This window comes from Peromyscus californicus, unplaced genomic scaffold (assembly GCF_007827085.1).
Source record: "Peromyscus californicus insignis strain IS unplaced genomic scaffold, ASM782708v3 Scaffold_21__1_contigs__length_65335640, whole genome shotgun sequence".
Taxonomy (NCBI): Eukaryota; Metazoa; Chordata; class Mammalia; order Rodentia; family Cricetidae; genus Peromyscus; species Peromyscus californicus.
In genome coordinates this window covers 56,864,773-56,877,632 of record NW_026294514.1, presented here as the reverse complement: position 1 = coordinate 56,877,632, position 12,860 = coordinate 56,864,773, and the positions used below count along the sequence as shown (strand labels likewise).

Here is a 12,860-nt window from a genome sequence, read left to right as displayed (position 1 = left end):
TGCAGAAGACACAAATAGCAACGGAGTAAGTCAAGTTATCCCTACGCCTACAATACTATTCTATGCTTTAAAAATTCTAAAGACTCTACCAAAAAAAATTCTTAGATCTGCAAAACAGGATACAAAAATTAACACAAAAATCAATACTTTTAAATATACATTAACAAATTTTCTGAGAAAAAACATTCTACTTATAAGCCTGTTCAAAAATAAAAATAGAAATAAACTTAAGATGTGAGATACTTCTATAATGAAAATTATACAACATTTAAAAAACAAAAACAAAAACAAATAAACCCTAGAAGATGGACCTCCCACATTCATGGATTGGGAAACAGTACTGTGAAAATGACTGTATTATTGAAAGCCATCTTAGACTCAATGCAGTCCCTATCTAAATTCCAATGACATTCCTTATGCAATCCGGAAATTGAGCTGGAAACACAAAGGCACCGAGTAGTCAAAGCAACCCTGAACAGAAAGTAATACTGGAGGTACCGTGGTACTCACCCCCATACACTACTCCAGAGCCACAAGAGCAAAACAGTGTGGTTATTCCTGTATTTAAAGCTATTTATTGAGCAATCTGGAAAGTGCCAATTACTGTTCTGGAAACCTGGAATCTATCAGTGAAAAATACCTCGCCCCCAACATTATATAATGCAGACAGACAATATGTGGAAATCACAGTCAGTGCAGCACAGACCGTCGGGGGAGGCACAAAGCTCTATGAGAAACAGAGCTGGGGAGAGGGATGCAGAGTGTGTTGCAGTTTCTAACACACACTTAGGGTGGGCCTGTCTGACAACCAAGGGGGCTGAATGACATATTTCCAGGAGGTTTCAAAGGCCCAATGAAAGCTACATGGGGCTGGTTCTGCAGGGCACCCCTTCACTGGCAATGCCACTACACACTTCTCTGTCCATCTGCTGCAGAGTACAGCCTTGCCAATAGCTGACTTGAAACAAGGCTAACAAGTAGTCCTGATGATGCTTGTTTCTAGGGTGGGCCTACCTGGTATCTCATTTTTATGGTGTAGGCAAGGCCTGGCCAGCTGTGTTTTCTAAGCTGGGATTCAGGAAGAGATTCTTGTGGGCACTTAAGGCCAATCAGAGGAGCTCATATGTCATCTGCTTCTCATGGGCTGGCAGTAGATGAGTCTTCTTTTTATCTTTGAAGTCCTCCATCAAGCAGATGCTACCCTCTGTTTTCTCCCATCAAAGCAAAGTTCCTGGGAAGAACCACTTACACCCTCTTCCAGATCCGGGAATCCATACATTGCTCCTGTGAGGTCATGCCTCAGCCTGATGCTCAGTGCATTGGGTCAGCTGTCCACTGTAAGCATTGCTCCTTCTCAGGAGGGGAGGCAAAGACATTCTTTCCAGGAATCCTGACTCAGGCTCCCTGTCACACCCCATTGCCAAACACTAGCAACAGGTTTGTAGCAGCTCCTCTTCTGGGCTTTAGCTGCACACTTAAGAGTTTCCAGTTGAATTTTATCAGGAAACTCTGCTACAACTGTGTCCAAAAGGGGCTGGGTTTTCTTCTGCCCTTTCTCCTTGCATCTCCTTGATTTAGGGGTATCAGACCTAGGTTGGCCCCAGGCTGTCAATCCCTATAACAGCACATGCCCAGGCCCATGGGCTCTTAGTGAGTCTATGGCCACAGAACTAGCTGGTTTAGGCCTGAGAATTTCCTCATATCCCTACCCGCTTCAAGTCAGACCCTGCTTTTCTCTTACCCCCAAGGAAGACAGGGATCCTCAGCTCTCAGTGTCTGACTCCACACCCAGAAACACAAATGCCTCCTGAGGAATCTCCCTCTCACCACTGACTCCTCTGCCATCAGTCTCATCTTCCACAGCAAGGGAATCATTTGCATGTGGCTTCAGCTCCCTCCTCTGGCAGAGGATGTCTTCCCTGGGTCTCTGCCTGATCCTCTTCCAGGCCCAGAAGATTGGTCTAGCTCTCTAAGGGCACTCACACGCCATGCACTCAGCCCCAGGGCCTGCAGATGCTGTTCCCCAGGCCTGCAGATGCTGTTCCCCAGGGCCTGCAGATGCTGCTCCCCGGGCCTGCAGATGCTGCTCCCCAGGCCTGCAGATGCTGCTCCCCGGGCCTGCAGATGCTGCTCCCCGGGCCTGCAGATGCTGCTCCCCGGGCCTGCAGATGCTGTTCCCCGGGCCTGCAGATGCTGTTCCCCGGGCCTGCAGATGCTGTTCCCCGGGCCTGCAGATGCTGTTCCCCAGGCCGACCTGCTCCTGTGAGTTGTCACCCTCTTCTCTGAGGATCTGAGGTCTATCTTCTCCACGTGACAGTAACAACACAGGCCCTACCTGCCTGGCAAAAAAGATCTCTAGCTCAGTGTCAGGAACTGTCGGTGATAAAGCAGGGCCTCAAGTGTGGATCTGTGATCAAATGGTCACCTGTGTTTGCAGATCTCTCCCATGAAGCTGCAAAACCTTCAGAATGGGATGGGTAAGTTTTGAGAGTTTTGGGGAAAAAAAGTCACAACAGGACTAAAAATTATGATTCCTTTTGCAAAAAGGTTAAAGGACAACTTGGTCTATAATGGAGGACAACACAGGCCCTGCGCAGTAGTCTTGACTCGAGTCTAGACACCAAGCTCAAATGCAGCTTTCCCAAGTGAGCCGCAGCACCCTAACACAGCTCAGAGGGAACCTCCCAAGCCTGTCTGGTAAAAGGGTTTGAGCGCAGATCTGCAATGCAGACTGATAGGAGTCTTAGTGGGCCAGTGACCAAAGCCTGTGCAGGAGAAGTGCTGAGAAGGGGAGCCTGCTTCTCCTCCTCCAAGGATGTGACTCACCCGAATGCAGAGGCCAGACGTCACTCAGGACACTTTTGTCTTCTATGGGACAGCACTGGCCTAACTAGGAGACTGATGGTCACCATTCATGGGACAAACCCTGGCAGGATCTTGCTGCCCAGTGTTAGCCCCACAGGTGCTATCTCTGCAGGCAGGTCTTTGGTGGAAACGCCCTGGGGGGGGGGGGGATGTGGGACTTTCTTGGGCTAGACTGGACAGGACACTAACCAGGCTGGAAGGCAGCCAGCCAGCAAGAAGCATGTCCCCAGCGTCCTGCATTCCAGACAGACTGGTCATAGTCAAGTGGGGAGCCCTTATGAAGGTGCAGCACCTTCATGGTGAATGTCATGCTAGCCAGTGGGGACAGCAATTGGCAGAGGAAGGAGGGAACCAGACCCAAGTCACAGATGGCTGTGTGTGGGTAGAAGCTATTTTTTTAAGTGAAGTGTGCACTTGAGTGTGTGAAAGCTCACATGGTACCTATGTGTAATGTGGCAACAGTCTTGACAGGAAGTGGTAGGCCCTCAGCTGGAGCCACCTTAGTTTGCCACACACACCACACACACGCACAGCTGCTCTCCACTTCTGCTGAGCCTTCCCATATTTGTATCTTACAGCACAGGAATCTGAGCACGACAAGAGGCTAAACTCATGCATGAACACCCTTTTAAACATCTCATTTTATGTCCTCCTCCTGGATCTTCTAGCCCAGGGCTGGAAATGATATGGGGCAGTGAACCCTGATATGTCACAGGAGTATGAACACACGCTAGCTTTCAGAACATTTCTCACAGGAATGGTTGTCTCTGCCACCATCCGTACCCAACCCTCTGTGGAAGGCCCTAGGAGTCCTCATGTCTGCCTGTGCACAGTGGATTGCATGTATGTATGTATGTATGGCCAGGAATTCAGAGGGCTCCCTGCAGCTTGTTTAATATGCAGCATACACACTGTCAGGACTTTCAATGTGGCTGTGAGCAGAACTACTCTGAACTGGCTACTAGCAGCCATGCTGATCCTTGGAGACACCCAAACCACAGTGCAGATGCCTTGACATCTGTACACTTGGCTATTCAGTGTCTCCTCTGGAAGTGGAGCTCCCTGCAGACCACCATTATCCACAGCTGGTTGCCCAGTATGTACCTGCCAAATCGGCCAACAGTGTCTATCAACCCTCATCAAAGGGTGCAGGGCAGAGTGGGGCTCTGTTCAACTTTTGTTTATCAGGGAGATTTTTATTTAAAGAGCCCTTGATAAAACTAGTGCTTCCTATTTTCTGATGGTTTAGCAAAGACTTTTCTGGGGAGTGGAGAGGTCAGAAGAACAAATGTATGAGGAACAACAGGCCTAGGGTGAAAGCCAAGTTCTCTATTGTTACTTAAGTATCTAGCACTGAGAGTCAATACTTCAGCAAGGACGCGCGCGCGCACACACACACACACACACCCCACATTTTAACTATGACAAAGGGCAAGAAATGGTCTGGGCATTCCCAGAAAGGCACAGGATTTCATCGAGGGGAGCCTACATGTCAGAGAGAAGGATGTCTGAGATTCAAATGGAATTGTCTGTGACAAGGACGATTGTGAAGATGGCAGAGAATCAGCTGGACTCCACCCCACTTGCCCAGAGCCCTCACTAGCTCCTCTGTACCTCCACAGGGACACCGCAGAGCCAGGCCCCCCGGGTGACCTGCTCTTGGTACTGCGGATCTAGATTCTACTTTTGAGTGCAGCTTGCCTGCCATCTGCATGACTGCCCCAGTGACACACTTGTGGGTCTCACCCTGAGGCCTAGCCAATCTCCTAGGTCTGCCACTGGCATGCAGCCTGACGGGGTGGCATGATGGCCAGCTCTCATTGCTAGGTCCCTCATGTGGCAGACATACAGAACTCAGGTATTCTACTCTTGACCGGAGACACCAGCCTGCCAACCCTGCAATATTGTGGCCCGTGTCTCTCTCTCTGGTCTGTGATGCTTGCATGGGAGGCTCATGTATATCACAATGAACAGTACCAAGTGGAAATGGCCCTAGGGCAGAGCTATTTTTCCTGGCATTGGAGACTTTTACATAATTCACTGTTCTGTAGTGCTTGGCTGGGGATGATTACATTTAGTAAGCATCAGCAAGTATCTGCTTCGAGTCACAACTATCTTCCCCTAAGACATGCAGAGGTGTGTGTGGTGTGTGTGTGTCCTAGAGCCTTATTTAAAAGAAGCATTTGAGTGACAGCTTCCTTACTTTCCACTGGCCATCAGCAAAACATGGCTAGTTCAGTAGTGTCTAGCTTCCTTATCATCTGATTCCGAACCTGGCCTGAGGCTCTGTGCTCAACCCTCGAAGCCACCTTGGCATCCTGTTCACCCCTTCAGGAGCTCCTCTACTGTCTTGCTGACTGAAGTACCCCAGCTCTTGGTACCTGCCTGATGTGGTCAGAACTGAACTTCCAGCTGGTCTCTCTGGAGCATCACATCAAGCTTCTTTCAACACGTGGTCAGGGGTCACAGCTCTGGCTGTCTCTTCCTGCCTTCTTCAGTGTGAAACCATCAGCTGCAGGCTGAGTCCACCCCTGAAGCTCTGGGATTCAGACAGATCCTTCATGCATGTGCCCCCTCCCTGTGGCCTCCTCTGCTACATGCTGCCTTTTTGAGCCCAGCCTCTCTGTGCCCTTCACCCAGCTATCTCCTAGTTCTCCTGTCTTTGGCATGCTCTGCCCTTCACACTATCTAGCCTCCCTCTGTGGTGGTATTGTGTTCCCCAAAATATTGTGTACCCTAATAAACTTATCTGGGGTCAGAGAAAAGAAAAGCCACTAGATACTTAGGATAGGCAGTGGTAGCACACGCCTTTACTCCTAGCATTCCAGAGGCAGAAATCCATGTGTTCAAGGATACAGCCAAGCATTGTGACTCATGCCTTTAATCCCAGAAAGCAAGCCTTTAATCCTAGGGAGTGATGGTAGAAAGCAGAAAGGTATATAAGGCATGAGGACCAGAAACTAGAAGCATTTGGCTGGTTAAGCTTTCAGGCTTCTAGCAGCAGTTCAGCTGAGAGTCATTTGGATATGAGGACACAGAGGCTTCCAGTCTGAGGAAACAAGATCAACTGAGAAGTTGGCCAGGTGAGGTTAGCTGTGGCTTGTTCTGTCTCTCTGATCTTCCAGTGTTCACCACAATAACTGGCCTCAGGTTTGATTTTATTAATAAGAACTTTTAAGATTCCTGCTACATCCCTCCTCTCCTGGGATATCCACGTAATTCCATGACAAGATACACAAGAGGTCTCCACTGAGCTACAGACACCTAACCAGTGCCTATGTTACTGACCTCTAGTTCCCAGCATCTCACACTGGGGTCAGGATCTGCACTAGGCTGTGGGGAACTGAGGCTTGGTTGCCATTCCTAAGTTTCCTGTAGCACGGATCACAGTTGTTGGTTTATAGTGGCAAGTGGGTCATCAGCTCTGTCTGGGATCTGTGGCCCCTACTGCACCTGCTCTTCATGGCTTCTGAAAGCTGTTGGCCCGATGAATACATCAGGAGTTCTCACCGTGCCCTCCCCTGTAGGCTGGGGTCTAGATGGCTCTTAATAAGACCCTCTCTGATCTGATCTGGTTTGCCAACTGTAGCTGGAGAGTTTCTTTCTAGCTCCTGCCAATCCTTGCCAGTCCTGGAGCCCACTTATAAAATAAACACACCGACTTTTGTATTATTTAAACTGCTCGGCCATTAGCTCAGGCCTACCATTGTCTAGCTCTTACTCTTATACTAAGCCCATTTTTGTTAATCTATATGTCGCCACGTGTTCCGTGGCTTTACCTGTTGCCTCTACATGATGCTCCCTGGACGCAGCTGGTGTCTCCCCTCCTGTCTTCCTGTCCTTTCCTTTTTCCTCTCTCTAGTCCCGCCTATACTTCCTGCCTGGCTATTGGCCAATCAGTGTTTTATTTATCAAACAATCTTCCATAGCAGCCAACACTGGCCAGTACCCTGAGCTTCCCTATGAACCCCTGGCTCCTCACTACCCTTACACTAGAGGTCACACAGTAGGAGAGGACCCTGTGCCCCCTCTCTTGTCTTTCCCATAAGGGACAATGTCTAAAGGCAAATGTTGTAGGGACCTGTGTACACATGAAACATATCCTGGAAAACAGTGCTAATTAGTCTGGCGGCCCTTTCACATTTAGGATTGATTATAGGGACGCCAGTGGGAGTAAGTTTGCTGGGCAGGCAGGGTTGGGGAACACAGAACAAGGCCTCTGCTATTCCACTCCCCAGCAATGCTGTGTGAACACTTGTGGCTGACTGCAGTCTCAGACTCGCCCCCTCAGGTACCTGCTGTCTGTTGTGCTTAGACGTTTTTCCCTCATGCCAGCTGCAATGGAGGGCAGGGAGGCTTGGCAGCCACGAGAGCAGAGGGGGGCTCAGTGCTTGGTCAGTGTACCCTGGGCCTGATGGAAAGTCTTGGCTACGGTGTGCACCCACTTCTTCTGATGAAGGAATATCCCATTGGTGGCATGGGGGCAGAGGTTGGAGCCAGGTGTGACTAGGAGGGTTCTCTTATAATGGGGTTCACACCAAAACAGGAACATGCATTTTGGTTCCAAGCTTACAAGCTATACACAGTGAGGACAGCAGTTTTTACTCTCACCTCCTATCCTGTGCTTTCTAGAAGAAAACACGCAGAGCAGATCACAGACAATGTACCTAACTGTGAGACTCTGGTCTTCTGTGGACTTCTGACAACTCCTCACACATTCAGAGCCTCAACTGCCTTCAGAGCAATCCTGAGCAACCCCACCCGGAGCTGGCACTGCCAGTGTCGGCAAACCAGCTCAGACAGGGTCTTGTTAAGAGCCATCTAGACCCCGGACTACAGAGCAGGGATGGCCTGAGAACTGATGTGTTCACTGGGCAGCAGCTTCCAGAAGCCATGAGGAACAGGTGCAGCAGAAGCCACAGACCTCAGAGCTGCTGACTCACTTGCCACTATCCCCTAGGGGCCAAGGTGCTTGTATGTGACACTTGAGGTAGTCTGAGCTACCTGAGGGTGCAGCCGCAGCCGTGGGCTGCAGGCCCCAGCACCGAGCTCCCCACTCCCGGCTGGCTCCTTCCTAGCACCTGCACACCACCCACAGGGGAGCAATGTGAGCAAGCTCTAGGAAGCAATAACTGCACAAGTGGGGAGACAGACACACACCCCCAACCAGAAGGGCCCAGAACAGTGGTTCTCAACCTCTTTGGAAGTTGAACGACCATTTCACAGGCTCACCTAAGTCCAATGGAAAACACAGATGTTTCCATTTCTATTTACGTTACAGAGATTTACACTACGACAGTTATCAAGTAGCAATGAAAAGAATTTCGTGGTTGGGGGTCACCACAGCATGAGGAACTGTATTAGAGGGTCACAGCATCAGAAGATTGAGAATCACTGCCCTAGACAGATACAAGGTTTGGGAATTCCTCTGGAAGGTATGTGTCAACTGTACCACATGCATTAGGGGCTTCCAGGGTTCTGGGAAAATTTCACCCTCGTCGTAGCCTACACACAAGGAGCTAGGAATGTCAACAAGGGACCCTCATCAGGCAGAGTGGAAGGGAATTCACATAGTGTTCATTCTACTGTAGCCCTCAAAAGCTTTATTTGACCAGACCCTTGAAGACTGCTATGCAGGCCAATATCCCTGGCTTGGTCTTGTAGCACCATTGGGGCTGTGCAGAGTCCTGACCATAAGCATCACTCCTGAATGGAGAAGGCAAATGGTTGCTGAGTAAAGGGTCCTGCCCAGCCCCGAGCTAATAATTCAGACTGAGCATGCTGATACCACCTGGACTGGCTGGTTTTGTGTGTCAACTTGACACAAGCTAGAGTCATCAGAGAGGAAAGAGCCTCAGCTGAGGAAAAGTCTCAGTGAGATCAGCTGTAAGGCATTTTCTCATTTAGTGACCAATGGGGAAGGGCCCAGTCCATGGTGGGTGGTGTCATCCCTGGGTTGGTGGTCCTGGGTTCTATAAGATAGCAGGCTGAGCAAGCCAGGGAAAGCAAGCCAGTAAGCAGCTCCCCTCCATGGTCTCTGCATCAGCTCCTGCCTCCAGGTTCCAGCCCTGCTTGAATTCCTGTCCTGACTTTCCTCAATGATGGACTATGATCTGGAAATATAAGCCAAATAAACCCTTTCCTCTCCAACTTGCTCTTTGGTTATGGTGTTTTGTCACAGCAACAGAAACCCTAACTAATAGGGCCTAATAGACACCACCCAAGCCCATGGACAAGCTGCCAGAGAAACCTTGTCCATAATGGAGACCAGCGAGTAAGGTGAAACATGGCCATCACATTATCCATGATGTGACTGACACAGAAAGGAGAATAAGCTGCAGCAAGCACCTCCGAGAGTCTTGGGCCAGCTCTCTGTCCCTGCTGCTCACCTTTTAGCCAAAGTCAACCAGTCCTATTACATGGGGTGGGGAACAGCTGCAGCCCAATGCCAGGTGAACTGCCCACCCAGGTCAGAGATCGATGCCTTCCACCATCTGAGCTCGTGGCAGCAGCCTTTTGCCTGTGGCGCATTCTGCAGGGCTTTGCCGACTCCGTACCTCATTTCCCAGCAGAGCAGAAACACATGCTTCAGAAGCGTCACAGATGGCCGTCAGGTCATGGCCTCCCTCAAGGGCCAGCACAATCCGGCCACCAGCTAAGCCCATCAGCTGCTTCGTCAAGTACCCAAAACCTGCAAAGGCAAAGGGACATCTTCAGAAACTCCACACAGCACCTCTTCTAAATACCGGGGCTGAGATGTCATCTCGAGTAACTGAGGTCAGATTAACACATCCATTAGTTAGGCTTTTGGATTTCATCTTTATCCAACTGAATGTGAATTCTGGTTTCAGTGCTGATCTTTATAATGCAGCCAACCCCATTCAAAGGCTTTGTACCACCTGCCTTCCTGGGCATCTGATGTGCTCTGTGCAAACATACACAAGTAGGAAGAAGCATGCCCATGTGAATGCCGTGTGTGGTGGCAGGGCTTTCCCACATCCATGTCTGGGTATCTGCTTCCATCTAGGGTCACAGAGTCTTCTCTCTGTTCACAACCCTGACCTGGCATGTCATTTGGTGGGCATGGGGATACTACACGCAGCCAGGTAGACTGATGTTGGCTTTGACTAGCCTACTCATCAGACCAGATACAGGTCCATACCAGGGAGTACACCCTGCTAGTTGTGAAATGCCAGTGGGCAGAAATTGATGGCAAACCCAGGTGTGTCTGATGGAAATACCTCCACTTGGGACTGGAGGATATAAAAGCAGCTCAGAATGTGGTAACAGAGACTATGAGGTATGGTGGGTGCTTTCTGCCCATCTGGACCCCACAGCAGGAGCAGTGGGCTCCAAGGGCCCTGTAATAGAGCACTGGTTCCTCAAAGGCCACCTCCTAGCTCATTACTCCCTTGCTGAGTTCACACCCTCCCTGGTGAAGGTGAGAGACAGACTCTCTTCCTTGATTAGATGGTTGATGGATGGGCAGGGAGGAGAGAGCGGATCCAGGATGCCAGGGCCTTGACAGCGTAAGGCCAGGCTTCAGGACCCTAGGCTCTTTGTTGCCTCTGGGCATCACAGCTGGGTGAGAAACTGCCAGGCCACTGTGTGACCCGAGGTGTTACAACCCAGAGTCTTTTCCTATCTTTGCCACGTGCTGCAGCAGAGCGTACAGAGGTCACAACAGTGTCAGCAAGTTCTTCCATGCAGAGGTGCAGCAACTGTACGATACGAGTCCTCTTGGCTGGTTCCTCCTCCAGCTCCACAGCCTATTCAAAGATTAGATGGCCTGCTTCCCTAGCAGAGAACCAAACTCAGCACCAAGCACATGCACAAGCACAAGCACATGTCCACCCTCTCATACCTGGAGAAGGGCTGCATACTCGTCAAGTGTCCACAGCCCAGCAAACAGAACCTAGTGCATGCTCTTGTGAACTTTGCCCTTTGAGTTTCTGTCTCCAGGGTGGAGTCTATGGAGTCATTCTGAGTAAGAAATGAAGGCGATGGCCTTCCTACTGCCTCACACAGAACACAAACCAGTTGTGGGATGAGCAGACAGAAGACTGGGGAAGGTCAACTCTAGTGACTTACATTTGGCAGAGAGATTGTACCCTCCAAGAGGTGTGGGGTGGCCTTCCACAGCATCGAAGCCTGATGACACCAGTACCACGTCTGGGGCAAACTCATTTGCGATTGGCATGACCACCGTTCTGCAAAGGACAGGAGCAGGCATTACTGGGTCAGTGAAGGATGGACACGGCATATGAAGACTGTAACTGTCAAAGCCATAGTTCTTTGAGGCCTGTGGCACCTGCACAATTGGGAGGAAATCAATGCAAATGCCCCTTATGGCCTCTCCCAGATCAGCTACCTTCCCCACAACAAGAACACACTTTAGGACTCTCATCTAAGAAACGTACACTGTGATAGTTACTACTGATGACAACCTGACAAAATCCAGAATCGCCTCAGAGACAATCCACTGAACATGCCCATGAGGGACGGTCTAGATTAAGTTAGCCATGGGGCTAAGGTAGGATGAGATGAGGCTGACACCATCCCATGAGCTGCCAAGTAAACCGATGCCTGCACACCCCCCTTCTCTGCTTCCTGACTGTAAATGCAATGCGAGCCCCTGCCTCAAGCTCCTGATGCTCTGACCTCCAGCCATGATACCCTTGAACTGTGAGCCTAAATAAACCCTTCTTTCCTTAAGCAGCTTCTGTCACGACCACATGGAAAGTAACTAAGACATACAGTCACCATCCAGCACGAGGCACTGGGAAATACACACTGCTGAAAAGATAAAGCCCTGGCTAGCTTTCTGCAGTCCTGCAGGCGTGCAGTCCACAAGGGCTTCCCACTCACTTGATAGTGCACTGTGCCCATAATCAATGGCCATCTGTGCATGTGTGAGAGTAAATTAAAGAGAAAACAAGACTCTTAGAATGGCAAAAGGAGAAACTACTATCACAGTTAAGAGAATTGTGTAAGACATGACCACTGAGTAGTTCAATGGCTAAGTCACTCGACCTCTCAATACAAAACCCAGGAGCCATGGGAAAGCCATGGTGTATAGCCATGAACAGAATCCTGTAACTGACTCAGGAGGCTACAAGGCTTTAAGCATCCTCAGAGATTACTTTATTAGAATGGTTAACACTAACTTTCAGTGTCCCTCTGGAGGCCAGCAGCGACCCTGAGAGGGAGATATTTGTGGTCTCCTAGCTCTAGCCCGAGTGTTTTGTACTCATGGAGCAGATGAGGAAGGTGGGTGTGGAACCTGGTCATGTGACTGCACAGGTAGGGCTGTGAGCCTGTTGGGGCCCTTTGCATCTTTCTGGGCTACCTGTTTGTGAAGCCACCCCACCTAATCTGTCCCACCTAGAAGACAACTGTGTCTCACAGCCTTTCTAGCATATGTGGTGGGCCTTTATAAACCTTGTCTGCAGGAATCCCACAGGAGGAAAAGAGATGCACTAGGAAATGATTCTTCCCACTGCTATATACTCAAATATTCAAACAGGGCTTAACAACTCCACTTTCTCCTCCAGCCTCTCTTATCTAGTAAAACTCCCTATCCAAGTTAGCAGAAGCGTGAACTCTAGCCAAAAGACACTCAGAATTCAATGGGACCAACTCAGGAATGATTCTAGGTGGAACCTGGCTGCTAATTCCCCTGACTTCAGGGTGGCAGAACACACACTATCTATAACAGAGCTCCCAAAGACAGTATAGAGAAAGGTACGGCAGAGTAGTGTGACCTTACATGCTACTTCAGTTGGCTTGGCTCTGGCCAGTATGGAGAAGTCTATTACAAATATACCAAGTTCAACCTTAGGTAACTGAAGACCAGACATGTATTCCAAACCAAAGATGGGCAGTTGTGGAGGGGTTGGGCTTCTGTTGCTCTGGAGGGTGTATACAGTCTAGTGTCTCTTGGATTGTTCGTCTCAGGATGAAGGGACTTTCCAAGGCCAGTCTGCACCTTGGGG

The 12,860-nt window shown here is 49.7% G+C and overlaps 1 protein-coding gene across 12 annotated transcripts in view; it reads right to left on the bottom strand.

Annotated features, from left to right (window-relative positions):
* The window catches only part of Hdac4 (histone deacetylase 4), a 271,390-nt gene that overhangs the window by 12,547 nt on the left and 245,983 nt on the right, over positions 1 to 12,860 (bottom strand). For all 12 annotated transcript variants that reach the window (XM_052750393.1, XM_052750403.1, XM_052750392.1 and 9 more), the window contains 2 exons: positions 10,957 to 11,075; positions 9,423 to 9,556 (listed from right to left, as the gene is read on the bottom strand). In XM_052750393.1, coding sequence (XP_052606353.1) covers positions 9,423 to 9,556; positions 10,957 to 11,075 — 253 coding nt within the window. The remainder of the gene's footprint in view (positions 1 to 9,422; positions 9,557 to 10,956; positions 11,076 to 12,860) is intronic.